Source organism: Chaetura pelagica, unplaced genomic scaffold (genome assembly GCF_000747805.2).
Source record: "Chaetura pelagica isolate M959 unplaced genomic scaffold, ChaPel_1.0 scaffold31, whole genome shotgun sequence".
Lineage (NCBI taxonomy): Eukaryota > Metazoa > Chordata > Aves > Apodiformes > Apodidae > Chaetura > Chaetura pelagica.
The window spans coordinates 1,001,326-1,014,864 of NW_009952481.1; the positions used below are offsets into that span (position 1 = coordinate 1,001,326).

Genomic DNA, 13,539 nt, shown 5'->3' on the forward strand with positions numbered 1-13,539 from the left:
TGTTTTGTGTTAGGTTTTTTTTTTCCTTTATCATTGTACAAGGATGCCATGCATGGGATGTACCTGCATGGAATGTACATGCTATAGAGGGATGCTGATAGTTCTTCCATGCTGGTAACTATATTGATGAAAGATGTTTCCTAACATCTTTTGCTACCTAGAAATCCTTGTTTCTTACAAAGCAAGGTCAAACAGAAAGAAACCCAAACAGGCTATCAGTAAAGTAAATGCCTTTTACATGTCCAGTCTGGACTACAGCAGTTAACTGTGCATTGGCATAGACCTCTCTCTTACAAGCAGTATGTGAGAGACATCCTGAATGGCAAATTCTTTGTTTTCACACTTGTCTTTTTGGTACCCTGTTCTTGCCATCTTCCCATCTCTCTTAATCTCCTTCAGCATCTCAGACTCAGTGATTTGATACCAGGATTCCTAAAGATTATATGGAGGTCTAGAAGATGAGAGTGAAAGGCAAATAAAAAAGTTAATTCATTTGTGCAGGAGATAAACTGCTGTGAACCATGGAAGAGCTGATCTGGGTTTTACCAGCATCAGGGAACTATTGTTTTCGGTTTCAAAGTCTATATGCAATTTTTTAACCTTGTATTTGATAGCAAAAATGCCTATGTAAGAATAGCATAGACATAAAAATTTAAAATGTAAACATTTGCTCACTTCTTTTCCATTTAATAGAGTAGAATAAAAAGTGGAAAATATTAATCCTGTTCTATGATTTTATAAACAGCACTTAATCATAAACTTGATAAAAAAACATAGAGGTTAAAGTAGAAGAAAAGAAGAACAACATTATACTTTTTAAACTTAGTTTCTCCTTTTTTTGAAGGCTTTGAGTGCTCACTGTGTCTTTTGACTTTTATCACCTCTGCATTTCCTAGTAAGAGCTTAGCAGTTCAGCAGTATCTTCAGGTGTGAAAAGGGTGGCATAAAGTTGCATTTTTCCATCTAACAGAAGTCAGTAAGACTATTTTAAAATTATTTAATAGGCAGGATGTTTTATTTTTAAAGCAGAAGTCAGGGGTAGACATAATATGAACTACCTTGTTCCTCTTTTTTAAAGGAACTATTAAAGACCACATTCAGAGTCTGCTATTTATTTAATCATAGCTGCTTTTAAGTAGCCTTGCATCCCCTGTCCTAGGTCTTTAGCACTGCATTTCAATACCTAGAGCAGAATTAAAGCAATGGTTTCTGGAACCAATTGGCAAAAGTTTGTATTTATTCTACATACTTGGATTTGAATGTTAGAAGAAAGAAAAACTTCCCTTCTTATGTCTTAAAACCAAAGAAAACAATGTAGCAGAACAATTTTAAGAGGCTATTTGTATCCTCACATGAAGTATATGTCAGTATCAGTAGAAAAAAAGGTTATAATTTTGAAGAGTGGATTGGTGCACTCATTCTATTGCCAGTTCTTAGTACTTCATGCTATTGTAAAAGTGAAAGGCTGCGTGGGTGTGGAAGAGTTTTGTTTTTTCTTTATAGTGCTACCTTAAAGCTTCCTGTTTTGTGGGTGACAACATTATGTATGACAAAATTTTTTTCAAATGCACATCTTTAAAGTAAACTTGTTAAAGTGTTCAAATTATTTGTCAAAATTGTCAATCTCTTCCCATTTTAACATCCTTTACAAAGAGGGTAAAAAAAAAAAATTGAACAAATACCTGTAAGACATCTGAAGAAGCTATAAAATGAATATAGGACAAAACAATTTTTTAAAAACAATGAAGGTGTTTTTCTTGGAGACAAAAGGGGTATTAAACAACAGCTTGGAAAGCTAGCCTTACATTTTTAGGTGTTTGGGTATTGAGTGGTTTTTTTACATCTCACTTTTATTTATTAGTAGAAAAAAAAGTTATGACATGGTTGAGTGGGCTATAGCAAATTACATCATTCCTTTTTAAGTGGTCAGAGAAAAAAATCCATTTCCTCCTTAGTAATGTATGTGTTTAGTGATGTTCTTATTCAATAATATAGAAAAAAAGTATATTTAAATTTTGTAAACTATGAAGAAAATGTGAACATACAGCTACTCAACCTTTGTAGTGAAAGGATCATTGGGAGGAAGGCGAGAACTATTGGTATGAGTTGGGTTTTTTGGAGTGGATTTTTTTGCCTTTGTGTGCACAAGGTCTTGCACATTAATCTGGTGTAAATTCCTCTTGTCCTGAACTATCAGCTGGGGATTTCCATACTATGGGAGCTCTTTAGTAATGTAAATAACCATTGGCTATTAAAATTTGTTCTTCTGTCTTAATTTTTTTGCATTTTTTTTAATTCAAGAGTGACCTGATTAACAGATCTTGTTTTCATCTTTGCTTTTCAGTTTAACATTTTTAAGGTGTGTGTGTGTGGGTTTTGTGCCATAACTGTATAAACTGATGAAGTTGAATTATGCTGCAGTTCTAGGAAGATCAGTTACTATGTAAGAGGACATAGGGGTGTTACTGACAATTGCCTTCCAAAAACTATTGTAGCTTCTTCTGTTTACTGGCCTTTTTTGTAGATTGCAGCAGTCTAAGAATCTGCCTACGAAACAGGAAATTTTCATCTTGGCTAATTAAGCAAGTAGATATTGAAGAATCTCCTGCGGTATGAAGGACTCTTCTAGAAGAATTTGCGATGTGTCATTGGATAGCACTTTTGGTTGATAAAGAAATTCTTAGGAAAAAAAATATTAAATAGGAGCCATAGTTCTCTCTGCATCAGAGAGAACTTTCTTTGTTTGGTTGGGTTTTTTTGGTTTTTTTACCCCTTTCTTATTATGCTAAAATCATATAAAAATAAAAAACTGAAGCAGGAAGATAATGATAAAGTAAAATGACAAACAAAGAATTTCTAGAAAAAAAACAAATAGTTTTGAGGATTTGTCAGGTACATCAGTGTAATACAGAGTAGTCTGTCTAGTTGTATTTAGGAAACAGGATGCTGGTGAATCTTTGAGTGTATTTAGAGAAATATTATTAAGAAACCAGAAGGCTTTTTCTTTCATTTTTGGCAGATGATCACTGTGAATGCATCATTGTTCCCCAGTTCTATTACTAATTCTTTGATAGCAGTTGGAAGTGATGGTCTTCAAGAAAGAGACAGAATGGTTCGAGCGTGTATAGCCATTATCTGTGAACTAGGTAAGACAACTGAAAGCTAATAAAGAAATTTTTTTACACAATTGTGATCAGTTTTCTAAGATATTACCTTCTGTGGGTTTGAATTAAATAGATTGTATTCAAATAATTAAGGGTATTCCTTTAACAATGAATTAGATGTTAAGTGTTCTTAATGTCCATTCATGGACTTTAGTAATTATTTTCAAGTAAAACAAAAGCACTTCAACTTGAAATCAAAATATCTTAAGTTCCTGAAGATTTCAGGGGTTATTTGTTCCTTTTAAGACTTGCCAATTTTTACATTACCTTAAAAATGTTTCCCTTCTGCAATTGATGTTTTTAAAACTAATGGGCTGGAAGTATGGGAAATCCCATACATGAGATACTGACAAATGCACAAGAGTTCAGAAAACTACAAAAAATTGTCGTTGAAAAATTTTTACAGCAGGTACTGTGCTTAGCTGACTTCTGGAATTCGGTATTTTTGTCCATGTAAAGGCTGTCTGGACAGTGGTTTATACTAACTCCCTATACTTGCACGTGGATGCTGAGTTTCAGTTTTTCAAACTCAGTGGGAAATAGCTGCAGCATTTTTTTCAAGATACGGACTTCTGATGCAGAGAAATGAACAATCTGTTGGTCTTTTATACTCTAGTATAAATATTGTATCCCTGTCAGTCCAGTAAAGAACTAAACCTTTTTGCAGAGAAATCCAGAAACTTCTGCATGAAAACTTGATTGGAAATAAGTTTATAAATTGCTGCACAGTTGATGACTTGACTGACCAGTATTTTTTTTTCATGATACATTAATCTAAAATCTCAATTATGAATGTCTGTCACTTCCATTAAAAGCTTTACATGTGCCTTAGCAGTGTTGAGGAAGAATAAGGTGTATGTGCTAAAGAGATTACAGGTTTGTCATACCTGAAGCCGTGAAATGTTTTCTTTCGCATTACTCATCAGAGTGACCTGGTTCTTTTTATTTAGCACTTCAGAATCCCGAGGTGGTGGCTCTTCGGGGTGGTTTAAGTACCATCTTGAAAAATGTGATTGATTGTCAACTAAGCCGAATAAATGAGGCTCTGATAACTACAGTTTTGCACCTCATTAATCATCCAAAGACCCGACAGTATGTGCGAGCAGATGTAGAATTAGAGGTGGGTTCAGTTTTACTTGTTTAGTGACAGAAGTTAAACTGTGGATTACTAATGAAAATGTTTAATTTTTATCTCAGATTTCACCCTCTGTGTTTGTGCAAAATGTTTGAAATACAACATTTTAGGCTAGAACATAGTGATATATAAAGCAGGAATAACATGACATATTGGAGTGGGACTGAGGAAGGGCAAGACCCATTTAACTGTATTCTCATGTGAAAGTAATGCATGTCTTTTTTTTGTTCAGCGAATTTTAGCTCCTTACACAGATTTTCACTACAGGCATAATCCAGACACAGCAGAAGGACAACTCAAGTAAGTGTTAGTGCTGCTACATGTGCTACCAGTTGTGTTCATTGGAATTAAACTATTTTTCTTTCCAAACTGAAAATGAAGCAATCAACTAATACTAAACTACTTGAATACAGTAGGTTAGAATGCAGCTTCCTAAGAGACTATTAAATAATTTAGTAGGGCTTGTTTAGCCTGGAACCTGTCCACCCCTCCGCCCTGGAATAGCAGTCTTTCTGATATCTATAAAGACTATTAAGAGATGTATCCATGGCCCTTCATGATGGTGAATGGTGGAAGGACAAGAAGCAATAATGAGAAACTGAAACAAGTCAGGTTCCAAGTTCATATACAAGTGGGGAGAGTTTTGCAGTTTTCTGCAAGGCCAGTCAGGTGTTGGAACAGGAGAGGTCCTGCAACTTTCATCCTTGAGAGTTTCCAAAGACCTAACTGGATCAAGCCTTGAGTATAAACTGATCTCATAGCTGACAAATTGTTTGTGCCTGAGTTTGGACTACTACTCCTGAGATTTATTCCCACTTTAATTATTCAGGTTTTTCTAATTACCAAGTGGCATTAGAAGGTCACATTTTGATAGGACAAGAGGGAACAGTATAAAGCTGAAAACTATATTTAGATTAGATATTAGGAAGAATTTTTTATACTGTGAGCGTAGTGAGACACTGGCACAGGTCGCCCAGAGAAACTGTGGCTGGCCCCTCCCTGTTGGTGTTCAAGGCCAGCTTGGATAGGGCTTTGAGCAGCTGGTCTAGTGGCAGGTGTCGCTTCCTGTGGCAGGAGTGTTGAAACTAGGTGATCTTTAAGGTTCCTTCCTGCCCAAACTATTCTGTGTTTCTGTGATTAGATGCTTAGATTTGGGTAACTGAGTAACATCCAAATCCCTGGCCATACAATCACTGTCAGTGAAGATGCAGAGTGATTCATCTGACCACATATAGCTGTTCATTTCATGATGATACCCTTCTGCCATGGTAATTCCCCATAAAAAGGAAAAGTAACAATACTTAAAAATCATACTCTTTGTGAATGTATATATGTATTACATAAATACATATATACACACATGTATTTGCATATGTAAAATATTTTTCTCACTCTGGGTTTTGTCCCCCATCTAAAATTTCAGTTAACTACTTTTTACTTGCTATTTTAGTAATGCTGTTTGTTCTATGGTCATTGATTGTATTGTGACATTTGTTGTTTTAATGACAGGGAGGACAGAGAAGCACGGTTCCTAGCTAGTAAAATGGGAATAGTGGCAGCATTTCGATCATGGGCAGGTAAGTTGGTTTTTTTGGGGTTTTTTTTGTTGTTGTTGTTGTTTTATTATTATTAGAAGAGGAATTTTACATTGTAGTAAAAAGAATGATTTCTTTAAACATAGAATCTGTCTTATTTGCTGTGTCTGATTTTTATCAATACCTTCCTACGATAGTACTAAAATGTGTTCTGATATTAAATTGGAGGATGCATATGTAGTTTTCTTTGACTAACTCTACTTACAAGACACAGCTCTTCTTATCCCTCTTAGAAAATACCTTAGATGTGTCTTGATGGTACTTGACATGTGATGGGTGAGAGGATGTTGAGAATAACAACATAAGAATTTCTTTATGAGATGCTTCTGCCACTGTAAATAAGAAGTGTTCTTGTCTATGTGAAGAGATACTAACAGCATTGTTTTGTTAACACTAGCTTTTAGCAGGTGCTAGAGCTGAAGAGAAATTGCAAATGGACGTTATTTTGGGTTTCTCATGTGAAAGATAATGTCTTAAAGATTACTAATGCAACCATTTACCAAAATTTTGCATCAAATTTTTACAGGCTGTACATGAAAGATTCAGACTATACGGAAAGCCTTTTTCATTCTAAGACTATTTTAGACTTTATTTTGTAATGCTCTTAAAATTATCAGTAAGCTTCATTTAATATCCAGGTATTGTTCAAAAGTTTCTCCCTTTGGGAAATAAACTTGGAAAGTTTTTGATAGCTTGGGAAGTTTTAGGAAGCAGTCTCAGATAGGAGTGTTGCTGCATCTTCCCTTACTCAGACATGTAGCAATGATAGCATGTGCCTGAAAACTCACAACTGTAGAAACAATTGTGTTGGAAATATTACTTGCCGTGGCATTTTAGTGATTATGTGTTTTGTTTCCTTTTTTATACTACTGCTGATGTTGGAGACTAATATCTTAAATGTTTTTATTGCAAAATGTCGTTACCCTATCAGTCTTCCCAAAAGACACATAGCAAAATGAGACTTGAGTGTGTTCTTGGGTTTTGTTCTGGATTTTTAGGTGGGTTTTTGCCCATCTGTACTGCCTGCTGTGCTTGCTAGTCTGCTTTTCTGATTTTTCAGACTGGGTTATTCTTCAGAATGGGTGGTTGCAGTGTCTTTTATCCTTATGTGCAATCATGTCCTTAGAAATAAAATTGAGGCATGCAGCAGTGACTGCATGCACCCAAATCTATTCCTGCATTGCCACTAGGATGTGGTCACTGTATGCTCTTGGAAAAATACGTCCTTGGAGGTGCACTGTGGAACACACTTAAATGCTATTCATGTGCCTGAGTCCAACATGTGCTTGTCTAAGCTTTTGTGACATGAAAGCTTTGAAGTTGAAGACTTTCTTCAAGTTCACGTAAAGCAGTTAAAAGTATTAGTGAAAATAACCTACTATAGTAGGTGATCTTTTTCGTCTGTCAGTAATTTTTGAAGAATGGAGCTTTGTAAATTTATAATACATGAGATAAAGGTGTGCATACCTGGATTCTCTTTGTTCATTTGAAGTTGCACTATGGAGAAACTTGTTTGTTTTCTGGCTAGCACATCTCTCTAAATTTTAATCTATTCTCTGAAGTATGAAGAGAATGACCAAGGAACTGAGCAAGGTTACTGTCTTTGCAGCCACATTTTACTAAAGAGACAATATAAATCGAGGCTGAGAAACAGTGTGATCTTCAGGTGGTATTCTGTAATATTTAGAAATTATTTCAAGATACTGAAATACTACAGTAATTTTGTAAAAATGCAGTGCAAAAGGACCAAATTTTAAGAGGCTCTGACATTTAACGCAAAGTTAAATTTACTGTATTGAAACTTCTGGAGATGAACACTGTTTTTTTGTAAAAGTTGCTTTAAAATGGCGAATGGACAGTGTTAATGCCAGATATGTTTAAACTTGCTGTTTAGAATTCACGTCAGATTTTAAAGGAACTGAACAATTTGTTTGGTTAAAATACAGCCTTTGATAGAGAAACTGCTCGCAGTTCTGCCAAGCTGATTAAAATCTTTCAGGTTCTATTTTGACAGCTTTTTCTCTCTGCACCTTATGCCATGTAAATGATGTTGCGTAGTTTGAAACTAATGTTCGTAGTGGAAAGGACAAAAAAAGGTATAATTTTTAATGAGGAATCAAAGTTTTGTGATGAGAAAGTTTTGCTAAACATTACTGGTTGGAAAGGATTTGCATTATAAAGGTGAAAATGCTTTAGATTAGTAATTTTTTCATCTGTGCTTATAATCAAACTGGAAATAAGATTTAAAAATACATCATACTTTTTTTTTTTTTTTTAGAAGGAGTGTTTTAATGTATTTAATGTTTTCTAGGTATTATCAGCCTGTGCAAACCTGGAAATTCTGGCATTCAGTCTCTTATTGGGGTACTCTGTATACCAAATATGGAAATACGGGTAGGTGGTAAATATGTAGTACTTATGTAGGAATAATATTCGATGTTCTAATTAATATATTCTTAAAATTTTGAATAATTTAGTGGTTTAAACACAGACTCCAGTTATGAGACTCGAGTTTTTGTCCCCCAACTTCAAGCCTATAATTCCATTATAGAACTTCTGCGAGAATGGAATCACACCCTGTATGTCTGAAAGGAGGGAATGGCAGAGAAGAAAGTACAAAATTCATTTTTACTCTGGTCACAAGTCAAAGCAAGTTCACAGTACCTGTAGTTATCAGTTTAAAACATAATATTGAGACCTGAATCTGAGGTAAAGAAAAATGTTTCTTTCCAATTATCTGTAGCACTGATAAGTAGATGGTGGCAGCAGTTAACTGTTCTAAAAATAGGCAATCTGAGTAGCTGAAGCTCTGCAGAATTCATAGTGCAAAAAAGGCACAGTTCTAAGTTTAAAAAACCTCTTCCTTTCTTTTCTATATTACTTCAGTTTATGAAAATAAACTGAAAATAAAAAAAAGTTACACTGAAACAAAACCACCAGTTTTAGCACTCTGTTAAAATCTCAACTTCAGTATTAATAGTAAACTAAAGGACATTTTTTGTAAATCTGTAAAATATATGTTGTGGTGAGTTTGTGGGTTTTTTGTTTTTTGTAGCGAGGTCTTCTGGAAGTTCTCTATGATATATTTCGCCTTCCTCTCCCTGTTATCGCAGAAGAATTTATTGAGGCACTTCTCAGTGTAGGCAAGTATTTAGACCTAATTCACGTAAGAATTCTGTTAAGCTCTTCTACATAGTTGAACTCTTCACTGTTTATATTTTAAATAATGTCACTATTGTTTTGTCACTTTGGCTACTCTGAAGTTCTGTTTAAAATCCTTAATTGACTGTTAAGTGTTGTAAGTTTGATAAATGAGCAGCAGTGGAGTATAGTGAAGCATTTACACAGACTGTAAACACATGGCTACAAATTAGACTTCTTTGAAGCATTAGAAATGTAGCAGCGTTGGTGCATGTTACAGAAAAGTTACTAAAAAGTCTTTTCTATATATTATGTATCTGTAGGTTATCTCCACTGCACTTTAGCAGACATAACTTTTTCTAGGTAAAGTGTGTGCTTTTTCATGTCTTTATATTTAGCAGATTTAATATTTTATCTTTAGAATTACACATTTGTAAACCCAGGAGTATCCTTTGCTTTGTATCCTTTCCTTTGGCAAAAGTATGAGACCAGAAGGAACAAGTTTCAGCCTCTTAATATTCCAGCAATTCTCTTCCTCAAACTGTGATTATAGATGTTTTGTCACACAATTGATTATGAAGGCTTAATAATTTTTCTGCATTGATAAGTAAATAAATCATTCTTTATTTGTGACATATGGATGTACATTTCAAAATTGTTATGATTGTTCCTGTTAAATAAGTTTAATGTGTTTATGGATTGGAAATGTCATTATTTTGATTGATACCTTGCTACATACAATCTTTGTCCTAGCTTTGAAGTTAGCCCTGTTTTGTTCAGGACTGTGGATTAGATGACTTATTAAAGATCCCTTCTGAGGGAATTTTATGTAATTTAAAACCTGAAATAATATTAGTTGACAAGAACTATTATTTACCTATTGACAACCATTAAAATAACATTGTGAAATCCAATATTATAATTACTGTTGTCCATATTTTCTTATTTCAGATCCAAGCAGGTTTCAGGACTGTTGGAGGCTTTCTGATGGCTTTGTAGCTGCTGAAGCTAAAACTATATTACCCCATCGAGCCAGGTCAAGGTGAGCATTTTAGGAACTTAGTGTAGACCCTTCTTTTTGATTTGTGGAGTTGCTGACAAAACATTATTTGTTTTCTTGTAGATACACTTAAGAAATGAGCTTTCTAAACTATTTCCATATTTTTTTTCTCCTTAGGCCTGATCTCATGGATAATTATTTAGCTTTAGTGCTTTCAGCTTTTATCACCAATGGACTTCTGGAGGTAACTAATGACTTCAAGTTTGAATAGATGCTTGTTACTTTTATTTCCTATAACGTTAAGATGCTATATATTAAATGTAATTTTTTTTTAAACTTTTTTAAGGGTCTGGTTGAAGTGATCACAAGTAGTGATGATCATGTATCTGTTAGAGCAACTATCCTTTTAGGAGAACTTTTGCACATGGTAAGTAAAACTTTTTGCTGAGAATAAGTTGTATTAGCAGCTAGTTGTAAATAGATATTTTATGTTACAGCTTTGAATTTATGTTATGAACATGGAATATCTACTTGTTGTCAGAATAGCAGGTTAATTTACATTGCATCTTTTGGCACATTATGGATTAATAACAGCATGAATCAACAGGAAGGCCATTTGGAAAGTACTGAAAGTGTGAGAGCTTCTTCTCCAAGGATAATCCCCAACTCTCGAAACTGTCACCAGTACACTTACTTGCCTCAGTAGGCAGTTGTATTTTTAAGCTATTGTACAGCAAATTCACCCATCAGTTACTGTGTTTGGCAAAAGGACCACAGCCAATTTTTCATTTCTTAGGATGATAGTGGTCCTCTGGCATTTGTCGCAAATGGAGTGAGAGATGCACTTAACTCGTAGGAGAGAAGCAGCAGTGTACTTGGTTGATATAGAACAAGGGTTAACAAAGTTGGATCATAAATACAACAGTGGTTTAACAAGATACAATGGCAAGGTACACTTGATTATTTACAGTATAGAGGACGAGGGATAGTCTTGTCAGGGAAACCCTCCCATTGAGTCACAATGTTCAGAAAGTACTTTCTTTCTAAACTCTTCAGAAAGGAATTCAAGTGTGACTGGATCCAGTCCAAGTCACAGACTTGACAGTTTATGTCTGAAAGATTACATATGCGTAATCAATTCTTTTTATCACTTAGTTAATGTTTCTGAGTTTTGGTGCTTCTTCCTAATTCACTTACTGAATATCTGACACAATAAGGATTCTTTCAACTTTGAGGAGAACCTTGAGAGATGTCCCTAATCAAGGGGAGATCCTGGTGTGAAGCCACTTTTTTTTTCAGGAGAGCTCAGTGTGCTCTGGGCTGTCTGCTGTTTTAAAATGGTAAGATAATTGATGTATAGACATATTTGCGTACCAGCAAGAAATTTGCCATCCCTTTTCCAGACAGCTCTTGGCTACTGTGTTGCCATCTATCCCCCAAAGTCCAGGGTAAGCTGGATGTGGGCATTACAACCTCTACTGGTGGATATGGCTTAAGCAAGGTTGAGCGGTCATGCTGACGTACTCAACCCCGTGACCATACTCACTTTGTCTTGCCTTAACAGAGCAATGGTACAGGCACCTCTTGCCTCAATGCCATAAGCAGTATATTGATAGTTGTGTGCTTTTAGATCCATGGTAAGTAGATAGTGAAGTACTAGTATTCATTCTGTGTTAGTTTTTGTTTTGAGATAGTTGAAGTTGGGTTATTTGTTTTATCATGTACCAACCCTTTATATGCAACTTAATTACAAGCCATAAACGTATTAAAGTTAAGAGTTAGCAAAATCACAACTGGGTGAAGTATATGATTAAACAGTCCTCTTGCTGACCCTCCAAGAAAAGTTTCTCACCAGTGGTGTTACCCATCCTCACTCTTCCAAGGCATGGTCCATTACTTCTCTATCATGATGAATAGCAGTTGGAGGGTTTTGTCCATTATTTCAGATGTGTTCTAGTAGCTGACAAAGGTACTTGTGTTGTCATAGTTTCTTCAACACTGTAATATTAATTCTGGTGGAGGTAGGCTATAAATCTTGACTCAGTGTGTAATTAGAATGTAACAATTGTTAAGACCTAACAGGAACTGAATAGTTAGTCACATTGCATAACTTTAGTAAAGTCACAAACACTTGAATGATGGCATGTATGTGCAGTAATGCTATCTGGGAATGTAAAACCGCAGAGGGTTCAAATACAGACACATTTTTCTAAGATATATGAGTACACTTTCAGGGGTTTCATCAGGATGTATTTCAGAATGACAGATATTTTGGTCCATGTCCAGACAAATGTTGTAGGCTGTGAAGGCGTTACCCTCACAAATAAGTCCTTGTTGTTACCGTGCAGTGAATGCATGTGTTAAGATCAATAGTTTCCCATTTGTTTTTGGTTTTGTTGGACCCATGCTCTGTGTTCAAATGGACAGAGTATAGATAGCTCCAGTGTGATTTAATCCTAACAGAATGATTTGGTTTATGAACTGAAGTATCATGTATTGTTAAGACAAATGCAGTGGCTGTATTGTTGATGGGGTCATAAGTAAAATAGAGTACCTCCAGGATTGTAGTTCTTGCACAATTTTAGTTACGTTATCCCAAATTACCTTTTGAATTTCAGTGGGTCACTTGCCCTCTTCTTTTACAGTTCCTGCCATACCGTAGATTTCATCCACAGCTGAGCTTGCATAAGAGCTAGAGAAATACAATTGCTGCACAAAGTGCATCTGCAGTCAACTGATGCTCTTTCATTAATTCTCTCGCACTGAGGCAGTGTATCAGATAAAAGCCTTTGGTTGCTTCCCAGTGCTAACAGAGAAGATGGCAGTGAGTGTTCTAATTTAAATCACTTGTGGTGCTCAGTCTGTTTATGAATACTTCAGCATCTCTACTGTTTAAGTCTCCCGGACCTGTCTCCTTGGTTGCCTTGGAGAGGTGAAGGTTCACTCACGTAACCATGCTAATTATCCTGCATAGTATGTACTTAGGAATTTGATCAACAGGTTGGTTTAGTTGTTGACATATTAATTTACATCAATAGTTCTGTTCTTTTAAGAGACCATGATGGATTAAATAACTCCATTTTTGGCCTGTATTTTTAATTGCATACATTCCAGCTACAAAATTTGTAGGAATGGAGTTTTCTTATCCATTACAATTGGGACAGATGTTGTTGTACAATAATGTTTATTTTAAATTTGAATTATAGTCCCCACTATGGTGCTCCCAGAGGCAGACTACAAAAACAGTACTACGGTAAAATTGAACCAACAATCCAGTCCTTGTTTCTCTAAAGTGGGGATTAGTTTGCTTCCAAATTCAAGGTTTCCCATTGACAGAACCACTGTGTGTCACCAGCCCACACAGCATATGAGTCTGTATGATTTTTGCTCCATTCTTTGCTGCAAAAACAAGTGCCCTTATTTCTTCTGCTTGTGCACTGCCTTCACCTTCTTTTGTTACTTGTTTGCCAGTGGTAATACCTTCTGCAGTGGCCTTATATTGCT

General features: G+C 35.3%; 1 protein-coding gene across 1 annotated transcript in view; it reads left to right on the plus strand.

The window, feature by feature from the left end:
- RICTOR (RPTOR independent companion of MTOR, complex 2) overlaps nucleotides 1-13,539 on the plus strand; it is a 76,173-nt gene that overhangs the window by 19,425 nt on the left and 43,209 nt on the right. Inside the window, exons 5-13 of the mRNA XM_010008715.1 lie at nucleotides 3,020-3,146; nucleotides 4,115-4,284; nucleotides 4,532-4,599; nucleotides 5,809-5,876; nucleotides 8,206-8,288; nucleotides 8,950-9,037; nucleotides 9,987-10,077; nucleotides 10,213-10,279; nucleotides 10,382-10,462. Of these exons, the coding sequence (XP_010007017.1) occupies nucleotides 3,020-3,146; nucleotides 4,115-4,284; nucleotides 4,532-4,599; nucleotides 5,809-5,876; nucleotides 8,206-8,288; nucleotides 8,950-9,037; nucleotides 9,987-10,077; nucleotides 10,213-10,279; nucleotides 10,382-10,462 (843 nt within the window). The remainder of the gene's footprint in view (nucleotides 1-3,019; nucleotides 3,147-4,114; nucleotides 4,285-4,531; nucleotides 4,600-5,808; nucleotides 5,877-8,205; nucleotides 8,289-8,949; nucleotides 9,038-9,986; nucleotides 10,078-10,212; nucleotides 10,280-10,381; nucleotides 10,463-13,539) is intronic.